General features: G+C 43.1%; 1 protein-coding gene across 1 annotated transcript in view; it reads right to left on the bottom strand.

The window, feature by feature from the left end:
- Window positions 1-16,236, bottom strand: part of LOC121853463 (ras-like protein rasG) — a 153,368-nt gene that overhangs the window by 58,383 nt on the left and 78,749 nt on the right. The window contains exon 4 of the mRNA XM_042347607.1: window positions 6,468-6,600. Coding sequence (XP_042203541.1) covers window positions 6,468-6,600 — 133 coding nt within the window. The remainder of the gene's footprint in view (window positions 1-6,467; window positions 6,601-16,236) is intronic.

Genomic DNA, 16,236 nt, shown 5'->3' with positions numbered 1-16,236 from the left:
TATTATCACGGGGTACAAACTTCTCAGGTACACACACTAACTCTTACGGGTAATTACCTTTGAAGTGACTAATTAATATCAAATTGATCAGAGGGTAAATACTACTACTACTACTACTACTACTACTACTAATATTAATAATAATAATAACAATAATTTCTTCAATATTCTATTTTCGTTCATTAAAATAAAAAAAATAAAAATTAATCATGTCATCCTTCTCATGACTACCAAGACAGGAGCTACCTCACCTCAGTCACTTCTCCGTCCGTCCGTCTATCCGTCCGACCTCCTCCCCATCCATCCACCCTCTCTTCCACCACCTTTCTACCCTCTTCTCTCCCCCCCCCATCCCTTCCATCAACAATGTAAACACCACAAGTAACCAACCCACTTCCCTGTTTCACCAAGAGAGGCTCGGTGATTGGTGAACAGACGTGACTTGACGTGACCTCACCTGTGTCCAGAGGAAAGGTCACACAAAGGTCACCTCAACTGGGAGTGATATGTATGTATGTATGAATGAGTCTGTCTGTCTGTCTGTCTGTCTGTCTGTCTGTCTGTCTCTTTCTCGTGGATGCCTGACACGCGATAGTTGGTGATTCATTAAGGCTGTGGTATGAACTACACACACACACACACACACACACACACACACACACACACACACACACACACACACACACACACCTTCTCCACATATTTTCTCCCCATGTTCCTCTCCCTCCCCACACATAAAACTCCCCAACTCCTACTCCCCCAACTCCCTACTCACCCCAACTCCCTACTCACCCCAACTCCCTACTCATCCCCACCTCCCCTACTCACCCCCACTCTCTCTCCCCCAACCCTACTCACCCCCCAACTCCTACTCACTAGCTCCCCCTTCAACACACTCCTCCAGCACCCCCTCCTCTCCCCTACACGCCATTATATAAGGGCCTTAAAGCAGCTCCATAATGCTTTAGATGGGGTGAGGAAGGAGGAGGAGGAAAGAACAGGAAGAGGAGGATGAGAGAGGAGTCAACGACACATGACCTCCTCACATCTCTGGCTTAGAGACTTTATCTTACGGGTGTCTGAGAATAAGGAAGGTGGCGACAGGACAGATAAAACACTACCCCCCACCCCTCGTCCCGTCCTCTCCTACATATATACATACAAATGTTATGTGACGCCATAATTAAAGTAATATATATACGAAAATATTTATCTTAATACATTTTGTTGACATTAACTCGACATCTGCTTGTTTGTATCAGGTAGATGAGTGTGTGTGATGATGATGATGGCTGTTAGTGTGTGTGTGTGTGTGTGTGTGTGTGTGTGTGTGTGTGTGTGTGTGTGTGTGTGTGTGTGTGTGTGTGGGGCCCGATATAGTGAAATAGGACTTGGTATGCCCATAGACTTTTTCACATAAACATTACAAATTCATACAGCATACATACCAGCACATACATACATACATACATACATACATACATACATACATACATACATACATACATACATACATACATACACATACACACAGTACACTATAGTATCTAAAAAAAGTATCTGTCCACATTGTGAAAATTTATAAACAACAGATGATAGAAACTGAGACGTGTATTACTGTGGTATATAATTTAACATAAGTAATGTAATGTGAATTTATTTCGGCGTAATTAATATGATGTTCTGTTACCATCTATAGGTCACCAGGATCACACACATGCCAACCTCCCGGGCCACAGAGCCACCATACCAACCCTCACATGGGCCACAGAGCCACACATACCAACCTCCGGGCCACAGAGCCACACTCCCCTAGCCTCATACCAACCTCCCGGGCCACAGAGCCACACATACCAACCCTCCCGGGCCACAGAGCCACACTACCAACCCTCCGGGCCACAGAGGGCCACAGAGCCACACATACCAACCCTCCCGGGCCACAGAGCCACACATACCAACCCTCCCGGGCCACAGAGCCACACACATACCAACCCCGGGCCACAGACACACTACCAACCCTCCCGGGCCACAGAGCCACGCATACCAACCCTCCCTCCGGGCCACAGAGCCACACATACCAACCCTCCCTGGGCCACAGAGCCACATGCCAACCTCCCGGCCACAGAGCCACATACCAACCTCCCGGGCCACAGAGCCACGCATGCCAACCCTCCTGGGCCACAGAGCCACGCATACCAACCTCCTGCCACGGCCACAGAGCCATGCATACCAACCTTCCTGGCCACAGAGCCACGCATACCAACCTCCTGGCACACAGAGATACACATACCAACCTCCAGGGCCACAGAGCCACACACACACCCTCCCCACAGAGCCACACATACCAACCCTCCCGGGCCACAGAGCCACACATACCAACCCTCCTGGCCCAGAGCCAACCCTGGGCCACAGAACCACACCAACCCCTCCACAGGCCACTTCCTGGCCACAGAGCCCACATAGGCCACAGAGCCACGCATACCAACCTCCCGGGCCACAGAGCCACACATACCAACCCTCCTGGGCCACAGAGCCACGCATACCAACCCTCCTGGGCCACAGAGCCACACCATACCAACCCTCCCGGGCCACAGAGCCACGCATACCAACCCTCCGGGCCACAGAGCCACGCACCAACCCTCCTGCCCAGAGGCCTGCCACAGAGCCACGCATACCAACCCCCTGGGCCACAGAGCCATGCACAACCTTCCTGGGCCACAGAGCCACGCATACCAACCTCCCTGGCCACAGAGATACACATACCAACCTCCAGGGCCACAGAGCCACACACCAACCCTCCCGGGCCCAGAGCCAGGCCACAGGCACCAACCCCTCCTGGGCCACAGGCCACTGCATACCAACCCTCCCTGGGCCACAGAGCCACGCATACCAACCCCGGGCCACAGCCACACATACCAACCCTCCCTGGGAGCCACCACACCAACCCTCCCAGCCACAGAGCCACACATACCAACCCCCCTGGGCCACAGAGCTGAGGCACACAGAGCCACATACCAACCTCCCGGCCACAGAGCCACACATACCAACCCTCCTGGCACATAGCCACCGCACAACCCTCCTGGCCACAGAGCCATGCAACCTCACAGAGCAACCCTGGGCCACAGAGCCACATACCAACCCTCCTACACACATACACAGAGCCACACATGCCACCAACCCTGGCCACAGAGCACATACCAACCCTCCCTGGCCACGCACACATACCAACCTCCGGCCTGGGCCCAGAGCCACATACCAACCCTCCGGCCACAGAGCCACACCGCCAACCCTCCTGAGAGCCACACATACCAACCCTCCCGGGCCACAGAGCCACATATACCAACCCTCCTGGCAGAGTCTTTTTGAGATACTGGACATACATACATAATAATGGCTGCCCCTCGTGTAACAAGGATGGCCGGCCCTAGGGCCACCGAGGCGTGAATTTGTTTAAGGTGTAGAAACTGTCGCCAACACAACAACCACACCCTAAGTTAACGAGCTGCATGACCCAGTGTCGATTAACATCCAGGTTCCCAATTACTGCTGGGTAGACAGAGGCAAATGGCGTAAAGAAACTTGCCCATAGTTTCACCCTGCCTGAGGATCGAACCCGGGTTCGTTCGCTTGAGAGGCGAGGATGCTGACCATTACACTGCATGTCATCATACATATATACATAAATACCTACATACATGTGGGGGAGACACAACAGGTAGTGGGGGAGAGATACAACAGGTAGTGGGGGAGAGATACAACAGGTAGTGGGGGAGAGATACAACAGGTAGTGGAGAGACACAGCAGGTAGTGGGGGAGAGATACAACAATTGAGTGGGGGACAAGCACAACAGGTAGTGGGGAGATGCAATAACAGGTAGTGGGGGAGATACAACAGGTAGTGGGGAGAGATACAACAGGTAGTGGAGATACACTTAGGTAGTGGGGGAGACACAACAGGTAGTGGGGGAGAGATACAACAGGTAGTGGGGGAGAGATACAACAGGTAGTGGGGAACAAACACAACAGGTAGTGGGGGAGAGATACAACAGGTAGTGGGGGAGAGATACAACAGGTAGTGGGGGACATCGACACTGTTTACCTTCAGGATATTCTTATCACTATGCTCATTATAGGGCCCTGGTTGTTACACACACACACACACAGAAATGTAAAGGTGTGTATGTGAGTGTAAGCGAGGTAATGGCAAAATGTGTCATGTATGTATGTATGTATGTATGTATGTATGTATGGGGGAAGTGGATATCAGAGTGTGAAATTGGAGCCTCGATTGCAATTACTTACGGGAACAGCTGTCAGAGTTCCATGATTCGCCTCGAGATTACATTCATCACACTCACGCTAAGCTATTACACACACGCACACACACACACACACACACGCACACGCATATATATAAAATACACACACACGCATATATTAGATTACATTATATAAATATCAAAATCTAACAACTGCCGCGTTATTGTGGTTAGTTATGGTCGTCAATTCGCAATAATGTTCCGGTTTAGGTTAGGTTAGGTTAGGTTAGGTTAGGTTAGGTTAGGATTAAGGGTATTTTAATCATCGTGTGAAATTAATCTTCTGGTGAACGTAATGTTGACCTCGGGACATCAAAAGGTTTACACAGGAAGCAAACATGACCTAAACTGAACTAGAATGAATCATATGCTGCCTTGGTTTTATATATAAAGGCGGTGGGGTAAGTTTAATGTAGTTCCCCATGCTTTTGGTTCGTTTTCTGTGTATCTTATATATTTTATTAAGTATTAAACTGAAATTTTATCATTGCATCTCTAGGTTAGATTTTGATAGTGATTTTATTGTTTTTGTTTTACATTTTATTTATAATTATGGGTTATGTATTATGACTGTTTTATTCACGTTCTTATAAACTTTATTCAGATATAAATTATTCAACTCTGCGATGTTTTAAATTGTGTGTATAAATACTTTGTACTCCTGTAAACAACATAATGTATCTAATGAGCTTTTGGTCGATAATTTGTGATCTAGTATTAATAGAGAAATAAATTACATAAAGTTATTAAAATATGATTCAAATTTCTTTCCTCTTGAAAGTTTGTTTCTTTCAAGTCATTCATCTAATATTAACTCAACTGTGGGGGTTTTAATAAGTCACATCCTTCCCAGAGTACCTCCAAGGTGGTGATCAATATACTCACACACGCTGGTGGGTTAACATGGGTATCTTGGTCCGGTCTCTAATGTTTACCGTATATATATATATTCTCTACAGTGCATTGTCAGGACTCACTCTCACACACACAATTACAAAATCACTAAATTATTTCTCATTTTCATATTATCCAGTTATGTAATTGTCAATATCTCTGTTTTTCTTTAAGTTAATTTTGCCATACAGAAAATTTTTCTTTTCCTCAAATATATTTCTAGTATTTACTTAAAACTCAGGTCTATTTAAATATCGTTATATGTAATAAAAAAAAATCGACCCATTTTTTTTCAGTCTCAGTTTCTGCCCCGTGTCCTGAGAATCTTTTTGCCCTGGGAGTCTCTTATTTTCCCTGTGCCCAGTCTTTTTTTTTTTTTTTTTTGCCCTCGCGCGCTGGGAGTCTCAGGTGCGCCTCATTAATACAGGCTCCGGGCCACACAGCTGAATATTATGATTTTTTGTCTGCAAGCGAAACGAGAATGAGATAATGGACCCTAGTTCGAATAGGTCAAATCCTAATAGGTTTTAAGTATAATAGGTTCTAGCCGTTCTAATGGGCTCCAATCGTTCTAATAGGTGCGACCGTAGTAGTTATAATGGGTCCCCGTCGTCGTAATAGGTTCTAGCCCTAATGGGTTTCAATCGTAATGGGTCCAACTTCTAATGATTGTCAAGTTAAATTAGACTAGAAATGCGGCGGTCTAGTGGATACAGTGCTATCTTAACGGTCGCTGGTTTGATCCCAGGGTACTCTCAGTCCACCCAGCTGTAAATGGGTACCTAACATTACAACTTGGGGGAGTGAAGGCGATCGAGTGCAGTATCAATGCCTCCTTGTGTACCGAAGGCTTAGTATACTGTGTGATGTATCCCAATACTTAGCTCGCCGTCACGCCAATGGTCATTAAATCTGGGGCCCCCTTTAAGCCTTTTAACCCAAACACAAGATGCCAACCCCAGATGACCTTAGTCCACACCAGAGACAGGTCACCACGAGATGGGTCAACCAACGAAAAATATTCAGTGCCACGTGACCTAACTCTACAGGTAGACGTGACCTAACTCTACAGGTAGACGTGAGCCAACTCTACAGGTAACCAGGTTACCATACACGAATTCAGAGGCTGTGAGCTGACTCTATAAAGACAAGAGATCAACACCACTCACACTCTCTCTCTCTTGCTCTAAATAACCCGGAGTCACGTGATTTAACTCTACGGGGAAGGACAGGTCAAAGGTCAACAACACTCACTGGGGTTACAGTCGTAGGCGTTGATACACTCTGAGGTACGGAACTGGTGGATGAGAGCCGTCTTGCCCACACCCGTCGCCCCCACGATGGCCATGCGGAAGCTCGAATCATCCCCGGACTCCGGCGTCGCCAACTGCAGGAGAAGACCAGGTGTTAGTGATCATTAAGATAAACAATAAATAACAAACTTTATAATATGGTAGGTGGAAGGGAAATACAGGTAAGGGGTTGGTTGTCTCACGAACACCCACAACACAAAGCAGAGGCCCAGCCTGGCCACCGCCTTAATAATAATAATAATAATAATAATAATAATAATAATAATAATAATTAACGGTTGAAAGAGCTTGGCAGCCAGAAGGCTGAAAATATACACAGTTGCCATTGGGAATGGGTTTTGAATTACAAATAATATACAAGTAAAAAGTGATACAAATAAGATATATAATAACTAGATGGGGAAAAGCTCAAACTACGTGCATTTCAACATAGTGACAGTGCAAGTAGTATTTACTGGGAATTAGATACACTGGTTTATTAAAGTTATTGATAATTTTACAATGGTTTAAGGACTGGGCTGTTCTTATAGCAGTGGTTCGTGCACATTATGGGCTGGATGCAGTTTGTGGTGTCGAACGAATTCTCGGGCTAGGGATCTCAGGTGGTAGTAGGGCCGATTGTCGAGGATGGTGTGAAGCTCTTACCAAATTTGCAGATGAGGGTCGTGGTGATGGTCAGTGAGAGTCAGAAAGGGTCAATTGTGCAGGCATGAGAGTATGTGGGTAGGAAGGGAGAGAATAATCTTGCCTGCCCTCTTTTGCACTTTTTCTAGGTGTTTACGTTGTGTGGCATTTAGGGAGGAAGACCAGTGGGGGAGGCATAAGGTGAGCTTAAGGAGTAAGATGTTGTGCAAACACTGAGGAGCTCAGGTGCAGGATCAGAAGGACTTGAGTCAGGGGAGGAGGTGGGGACGGAAACTGGAGGATTTGACGACTTCATTGACATGTGGTTTAATTTAGTTTGTTGTCTATGGTGACGCCGAGGCTTCGTGGAATCTACAGCCTGGAGTGTTCGGACCTAAAGTAATGGAAGGAGAGGTGGGACAATGTCAGATGCATAACCATGGTCTTGGTAAGGTTGATGGTGACATGGTTGTTGGTAGCCCAGTTTTGGCGACTGTTCAATAAATCCTGAAGGGGCAGTATAGTCAGGAGCAGAATTGGTGACGCTGATCCCAATGGGTAGAAGTCGTCGACATAACAGCGAGCAGGAGTTTTCTCTTAAGGGCATCATTGGTAGGCATAAGGAAGCAGTGATTACATCTTGAATTGCCTTGGGAGACGCCACAGGTGAGTGACTAAAAAGGTGGGGAACAGCCCCTCAGAGCGTACAACGGCGTCGGTCACTGAGGAGACAAGCCATGGTATAAGATTTCTCAGCCGAGGTCAATAGCTTTGTTGATGATTATATTGTGGTCGACTAGGTCGAATAGCTTTAGTAGAGTAATCAATGAAGGCGGCAAGCTACAGACGTTTTCGTTTCTCGAGATGGCGGTATATGTAATCGAGAGAGAAAGCTGACAAGACTTCCAGTGAGTGGTGGAGGATGTTTTCATATTGCCAAATTGCTGAGGTCTACGACTCTCCTGCAATATCAGCACTCTGCAGCCCAGTCAGACACAAAACTTTCACAGATTAAACAGGTGTGGGGGTGATTACAATAGGTCATGCTGATTTAAAGTTGTGGGCTGGTTGACTTGGGCACTGGTGATACATAAGAGGTCTGCCAGTCAGCTGACATCTGGCGACTGAGAAGCATTGATGATGGAGCATAGGGGTTTAGCTCCGGGGAGAACTCCTTGAAGAGTTTCATTGGTAAGAGTCAATGGGGGTGTCCAGACGTTTTGCTACTTCAAATTCTTCTACTAAGTCAGTGGGAAGGGCTGGTAGGTAAGCAGGGGGACTGGTTGTGTCAAGCCGGGAAGCGTCTGGCATATAGTAAGCGAAATGGTTATTTGATTGCTCAGCTGCGTCCACAGGGTTCTTTAAACTTACCATACCACTGACTGATGTTGGTCTGCTTCAGGTGTTGTAATTTGGTTGGGTAATGGGATTTCTTTGCAGTGCGTATTTAAAGCGGATGACTCGATTCTTGAAGGGACCTGTGGCCGGAATGTGTCATTGAGATGAAAGGCTCTGTCTCTCTGTTACATAAGTCTTTGATCCGAGGTGTGATCCAGGGCAAGTCAGCTGGGTGAGATCTGACGGACTTCTCGGGGAAGAAGAGTGGTGGTGAGCCTCCACGTGGTGGTGTTGGTAAAATTTATCCATTTGGTTTCCACGTCATCACGCTAAGTACTTCAGTCCAGGGATGGTGAACTATCCACTGTCCGAAGGAGCACACTGGAGTCAGTAATCGGCCTGTTGGTCTTGATGTAAGTCTCTGTGCTTGAGTGGGAGTGGGCAGCTGGGGACAGAGCACTGATAGGTGTATTGCTTCACCCGATAGGAGGCATTGGTTGGTGGTTGGTACTGGTCCACTTCGTCAGTTAAGATAAGGTCAAGGGTATTTTGACGTGTGTGAAAAGTTCACAACTTGTGATAGTGACAGCTGGTCCTGGATATCAGTGGTGTCAATTTCATTTATAATCCCATAATACTAACTTGGCACATGGGTACTAACTCTGAGGTGGTGATGAGATGATTGATAAAGAGTGTCTCTGGTGGTGAAGCGAGGCGGATGGTATGACACACAGATTATGATGGAAGCTGGTGTGGCGCAGGTAGGCCCGTGGCACAGCATATCCATAATGCTTCACATCTGCTGGGACTTGAACATCCAGGCGTGACGGGCGTGAGTCATCTTGACAGTAGAGGGCAACGCCCCTCCGGCGTCTATGTGAACGAAGGTGATGAAAGAGTTGATATCCCTCAATATGACACGTTTCAGGCACAATTTGCCAAGCCTCACATATTTTTGTGTGTGTGTGTGTGTGTGTGTGTGTGTGTGTGTCTGTCAAACACTCGACAGGTAAATTCACGTAATCACAAATGTCATGAACCTAACCTAACCTTTTCATGGCCCGAAAAAGTATTAAATAATTTTGTATTTTTTTTGTCTGGTGTTTGTATTTGCTATTTTTTGTGTGTGATTGTGTTTTCTGTGTGTGTGTGTTTTGAGTTCTTTGATACCCCTAACATTATAACACATTTCTCTGTCTAAAACATTTCTTTTCCGGACCTAACAACGGAACAACAATAAACGGAACAACAACAACAACAACAACGGAACAACAATCCTGGCTGGGAGAAAAATGGCGACCAGCAGTAAATAACCATCTGTTGGCATTGATCAGCCGAGGAAGCCGATAAGCTGAACATCTGTTGGCTGGGATACTGAACACCTGTGGCACTAATAAGCTGAAGGGACAGGTATAATAGCACCTCAATTATAATAGGTCCCAGTTTAACCCAACCTATACCACACAAGTTCGAACCCATTAAAACTGGGAGCCCTTGACTGGGGCCCATTAAAACCAGGATGCTACCATTAATATTACCCATTATTACTCTTACTACCGCTAACATGCTAGCATCGTCAGTAAAGGTGCCAAGGAGTGCCAGTATCTCACTCTTATTACCTGGTCTATACACTTACAGCAGGTGGTATAAACTCTCTCTCTCTCTCTCTCTCTCTCTCTCTCTCTCAGTGCCAAGATCATCAAGATAAATAAACATCCACAGTTTGAACACTAAACTTCTATCCGTTCACGAGTAAAGGTGTCACAGGTCAAGAGGTCACACAGGTCAAGAGGTCACACAGGTCAAGGGGTCACACAGGTCAAGAGGTCACACAGGTCAAGAGGTCACACAGGTCAAGAGGTCACACAGGTCAAGAGGTCACACAGGTCAAGAGGTCACACAGGTCAAGAGGTCACACAGGTCAAGAGGTCATAAGCAACAGGTCACAGGTCGAAAGGTCATAAGCAACAAGTTACAGGACAAAAGGTCATAAACAACAGGTCACAGGTCAAGAGGTCACAGGCCAAGAGGTCATAAGCAACAAGTCAGAGGTCAAATGGTCATAAACAACAGGTCACAAGTAAAGAAGTCACAGGCCAAGAGGTCATGGAGGTCACAGGTGTAAGAGGTCATAAACAACAAGTCACAAGTCAAGAAGTCACAGGTCAAGAGGTCATAAACAACAGGTCACAGGTCAAGAAGTCACAGGCCAAGAGGTCACAGGTCAAGAAGTCACAGGCCAAGAGGTCACAGGTCAAGAGGTCACAGGCTTAATGGATCCATCATCATCATCTTTATTATTATTATTATTTTGATGACTATTATTATTATTACTCTCAATTATCATTCCATCTTTTACTTGACACCGCCGCCAGTCACCCTCGACCTCCCTTGACCTGGAGTCTTACACGGGGTCATCTCACATACAACTTGTCCTGATGGGTTGTAAAGAGGGGGAGTTTGGAGAGCATGTCTTTAGCCTTGTCCACAGTGCAGCTCTCTCTCTCTCTCTCTCTCTCTCTCTCTCTCTCTCTCTCTCTCTCTCCTCTCCCTCTTATCTCTCTCTCACTATAACAACTCAAGTATTAAGTCACTCGTCCTCGGGGTCCTCTTTTAACCGGCCTGTACACGTCCTCCAACCTCGTCCTTCACCCAAGTCTCTCAAGGACTCAATTATGACGTCAGCCAATCCAATAAACTTTTTGCCTTCAATTTCTCCACAGAAGACCATTAAAAACCGTTAAAACCGTTAGAAACCGTTAAAACCGTTAGAAACCGTTCACTGTGTTTATTTATTTTTTTAATCGTGTAAGTGTTGTTGAAAATTTTGAAACCTGGATGAATAATTAAAGGTTTGTTTTGGAGAGACTCGACAGTGTTGTTCAGATACAGACAGACAGACATACAAAGATACAGACAGACAGACATACAAAGATACAGACGAACAGACATACAAAGATACGAAAGACAGACACAAGAACAGACAGACAGACATACAAAGATACAGACGACAAAAGATACACACAGACATACAAAAGATACAGACAGAAAACACAGATACAAAACAGACAGACAGACATACAAAAGATACAGACAAGACAGACATACAACAGACAAACAGACATACAAAGATACAGACAGACAGACACACAAAGATACAGACAGACAGACCACAAAGATACAGACGAACAGACATACAAAGATACAGACGACAGACATACAAAGATACAACAGACAGACCAAAGATACGACAGACAGACATACAAAGATACACAGACAGACATACAAAAAGATACAGACAGACAGACATACAAAGATACACAGACAGACGACATACAATGCTGACAGACAGACATCAAAGATACTGACAGACAGACATACAAAGATACGACGGACAGACATACAAAGATACTGACAGACAGACATACAAAGATACACAGACAGACATACAAAGATACAGACAGACAGACATACAAAGATACAGACAGACAGACATACAAAGATACTGACAGACAGACATACAAAGATACAGACAGACAGACATACAAAGATACTGACAGACAGACATACAAAGATACTGACAGACAGACATACAAAGATACAGACAGACAGACATACAAAGATACAGACAGACAGACATACAAAGATACAGACAGACAGACATACAAAGATACAGACAGACAGACATACAAAGATACAACAGACAGACATACAAAATACAGACAGACAGACATACAAAGATACGACAGACAGACATACAAAGATACAGCAGACAGACATACAAAATACAGACAGACAGACAAAGATACTGACAGACAGACAAAAAGATACTGACAGACAGACATACAAAGATACAGACGAACAGACATACAAAGATACAGACAGACAGACATACAAAATACCAAGACAGACAGACATACAAAGATACAGACAGACAGACATACAAAAGATACGAACGAACAGACATACAAAGATACAGACAGACAGACATACAAAGATACAGACAGACAGACATACAAAAAGATACTGACAGACAGACATACAAAAGATACTGACAGACAGACATACAAAAGATACGAACAGACATACAAAGATACAGACAGACAGACTACAAAGAATGAACAGACATACAAAGATACTGACAGAGGAGACATACAAAGATACAGACAGACAGACATACAAAGATACACAGACAGACATACAAAAATGAACAGACAGACATACAAAGATACAGACAGACAGACATACAAAGATACAGACAGACAGACATACAAAGATACACAGACAATACAAAAGATACGAACGACAGACATACAAAGATACACAGACAGACATACAAAGATACAGACGAACAGACATACAAAGATACAGACAGACAGACATACAAGATACAGACGAACAGACATACAAAGATACAGACGAACAGACATACAAAAGATACAAACAGACATAAAAGATTGACAGACAGACATACAAAGATACACAGACAGACATAAAAAAAGCAGACAGACAGACATACAAAGATACAGACAGACAGACATACAAAAGATACAGACACACAGACATACAAAGAATACAGACAGACAGACATACAAAGATACAGAACAGACATACAAAGATACACAGACAGACATACAAAGATACAGACAGACAGACATACAAATACAGACAGACAGACATACAAAAGATACAGACAGACAGACATACAAAAGATACAGACAGACAAACATACAAAGATACACAGACAAGCCACAAAAAGATACACGAACGAACGAAGATACACAGACGAACATGCAAAGATACAGACAGACAGACATACAAAGAATACGAACAGACATACAAAAGATACTGACAGACAGACATACAAAAGATACTGACGAACAGACATGCAAAAGATACAGACAAACAGACATACAAAGATACAACAGACAGACATAAAAGATACAGACAGACAGACGCACAAAGATACACGACGAACGCTACAAAAGATACAGACGAACAGACATACAAAGATACAGACAGACAGACATACCAAAGATACACAGACAGACATACAAAGATCACGACAGACAGACATACAAAGATACAGACAGACAGACATACAAAGATACACGACAGACGCCACAAAGATACTGACGACAGACATACAAAGATACAGACAGACAGACATACAAAAGATACAGACAGACAGACATACAAAAGATACAACAGACATACAAAGATACAGACGGACAGACATACAAAAGATACTGACGAACAGGCATACAAAGACGACAGAAGACATACAAAGTACAGACAGACAGACATACAAAAGATACACGAACGAACATACAAAGATAAGAAAGACAGACATACAAAGATACAGACAGACAGACATACAAAAGATACAACGAACGAACACTTACAACAGAACAGACGAACATACAAAAGATACGAACGACAGACATACAAAGATACGAACAGACATACAAAAGATACAGACAAACAGACATACAAAAGATACAGACAGACAGACATACAAAAGATACAGACAGACAGACATACAAAAGATACAGACGACAGACATACAAAGATACACAGACAGACATACAAAAAGATACAGACAGACAGACATACAAAAGATACACAGACAGACATAAAAAAAAGATACAGACAGACAGACATACAAAAGATACAGACAGACAGACATACAAAGATACAGACAGACAGACATACAAAGATACAGACGAACAGACATACAAAAGATACAGACAGACAGACATACAAAGATACACGAACAGACATACAAAGATACACCGACAGACATACAAAGATACACGAACAGACATACAAAAGATACAGACAGACAGACATACAAGAACACGAACAGACAGACATACAAGACTGCTGAACAACTACAAAATACGACAACAGACATACAAAAAAGAACAGACCACAAAAAAGATACGAACAAACAGACATACAAAAATACAGACGAACAGACATACAAAATACAGAACAGACATACAAAGATACGAACAGACAAACATACAAAAGATACAGACAGACAGACGCAAAAAGATACGACAGACATACAAAAGAATCAGCGACAGACATACAAAGATACAGACAGACAGACATACAAAAGATACACAGACAGACATACAAAGATACTGACAGACAGACATACAAAGATACACACGAAAGACATACAAAAGATATACAGACAGACATACAAAGATACAGACAGACAGACATACAAAGATACAGACAGACAGACATACAAAAGATACACAGACAGAACATACAAAAGATACAGACAAGAACAGACATACAAAATACACAGACAGACACATACGATACACAGACAGACATACAAAGATACACGAACAGACATACAAAGAGATACAGACAGACAGACATAAAAGATACGGACAGACAGACATACAAAAGATACTGACAAACAGACATACAAAATACGACAAACAGACATACAAAGATACACGAACAGACATACAAAAGATACAGACAGACAGACACACAAGATACTGGAACAGAACATACAGATATGACAGACAGACATACCAAAGATACAGACAGACAGACATACCAAAGATACTGACAGACAGCCACAAAGATACAGACAGACAGACATACAAAGATACTGACAGACAGACTACAAAGATACACAGACAGACGACAAAATACTGACGAAGGAACACACAAAGATACTGACAGACAGACATACAAAAGATACGGACAGACAGACATACAGACAGAGAGGAATAACATTAAGAAACAAAGTGAAATAATAAGGCGGTATAAAAATGAGCACAAACACACACTAATGAAAACTTTAATCGAACAATTTTTTATTAAGAATCTTTAACGATTTTCTAATGGTTTGTCTTTCCTATTTTTGGACAGTTCGCGTGTTTTACTCTATATCTTGGACAGTTCGCGTGTTTTACTCTATATCTTTGGACAGTTCCGCGTGTTTTACTCTATATCTTTTGGACAGTTCGCGTGTTTTTTACTCTATATCTTTTGGACAGTTCGCGTGTTTTACTCTATATCTTTTGGACAGTTCGCGTGTTTTTACTCTATATCTTTGGACAGTTCGCGTGTTTTTACTCTATATCTTTTGGACAGTTCGCGTGTTTACTCTATATCTTTGGACAGTTCGCGTGTTTCTCTATATCTTTTGGACAGTTCGTGTTTACTCTATATCTTTGGACAGTTCGCGTGTTTTACTCTATATCTTTTGGACAGTTCGCGTGTTTTACTCTATATCTTTTGGACAGTTCGCGTTTTTTACTCTATATCTTTGGACAGTTCGCGTGTTTTTACTCTATATCTTTTGGACAGTTCGCGTGTTTTACTCTATATCTTTTGGACAGTTTGCGTTTTTCATATATATCTTTTGCGTTCTTCATATCATATATATGTATATTAAAATTTTCTTAACCAGCTAATTTAATTTTTTTACATATACCTTATTTCTACTGATGGGTTTTTTATAAATATTTTCAAGGATATATTATTATTATTATTATTATTATTATTATTATTATTATTACTTTATTACCCTATTATTTTATTATTATTACTGCTATTATTAGTATCATTGTTACTGATACTATTATTATTCTCATCATAACATATATTTCAAATACGGTATAATGATTCATTCAAAATAACAAATTACTCGATACAGTTTAATGGTCAAGTTCCCAGTGTGACCGAAGAGTAATTACGTGTTAATTAGT

This window comes from Homarus americanus, unplaced genomic scaffold (assembly GCF_018991925.1).
Source record: "Homarus americanus isolate GMGI-L3 unplaced genomic scaffold, GMGI_Hamer_2.0 scaffold4896, whole genome shotgun sequence".
NCBI lineage: Eukaryota > Metazoa > Arthropoda > Malacostraca > Decapoda > Nephropidae > Homarus > Homarus americanus.
This window is presented reverse-complemented; position numbering and strand designations above follow the sequence as displayed.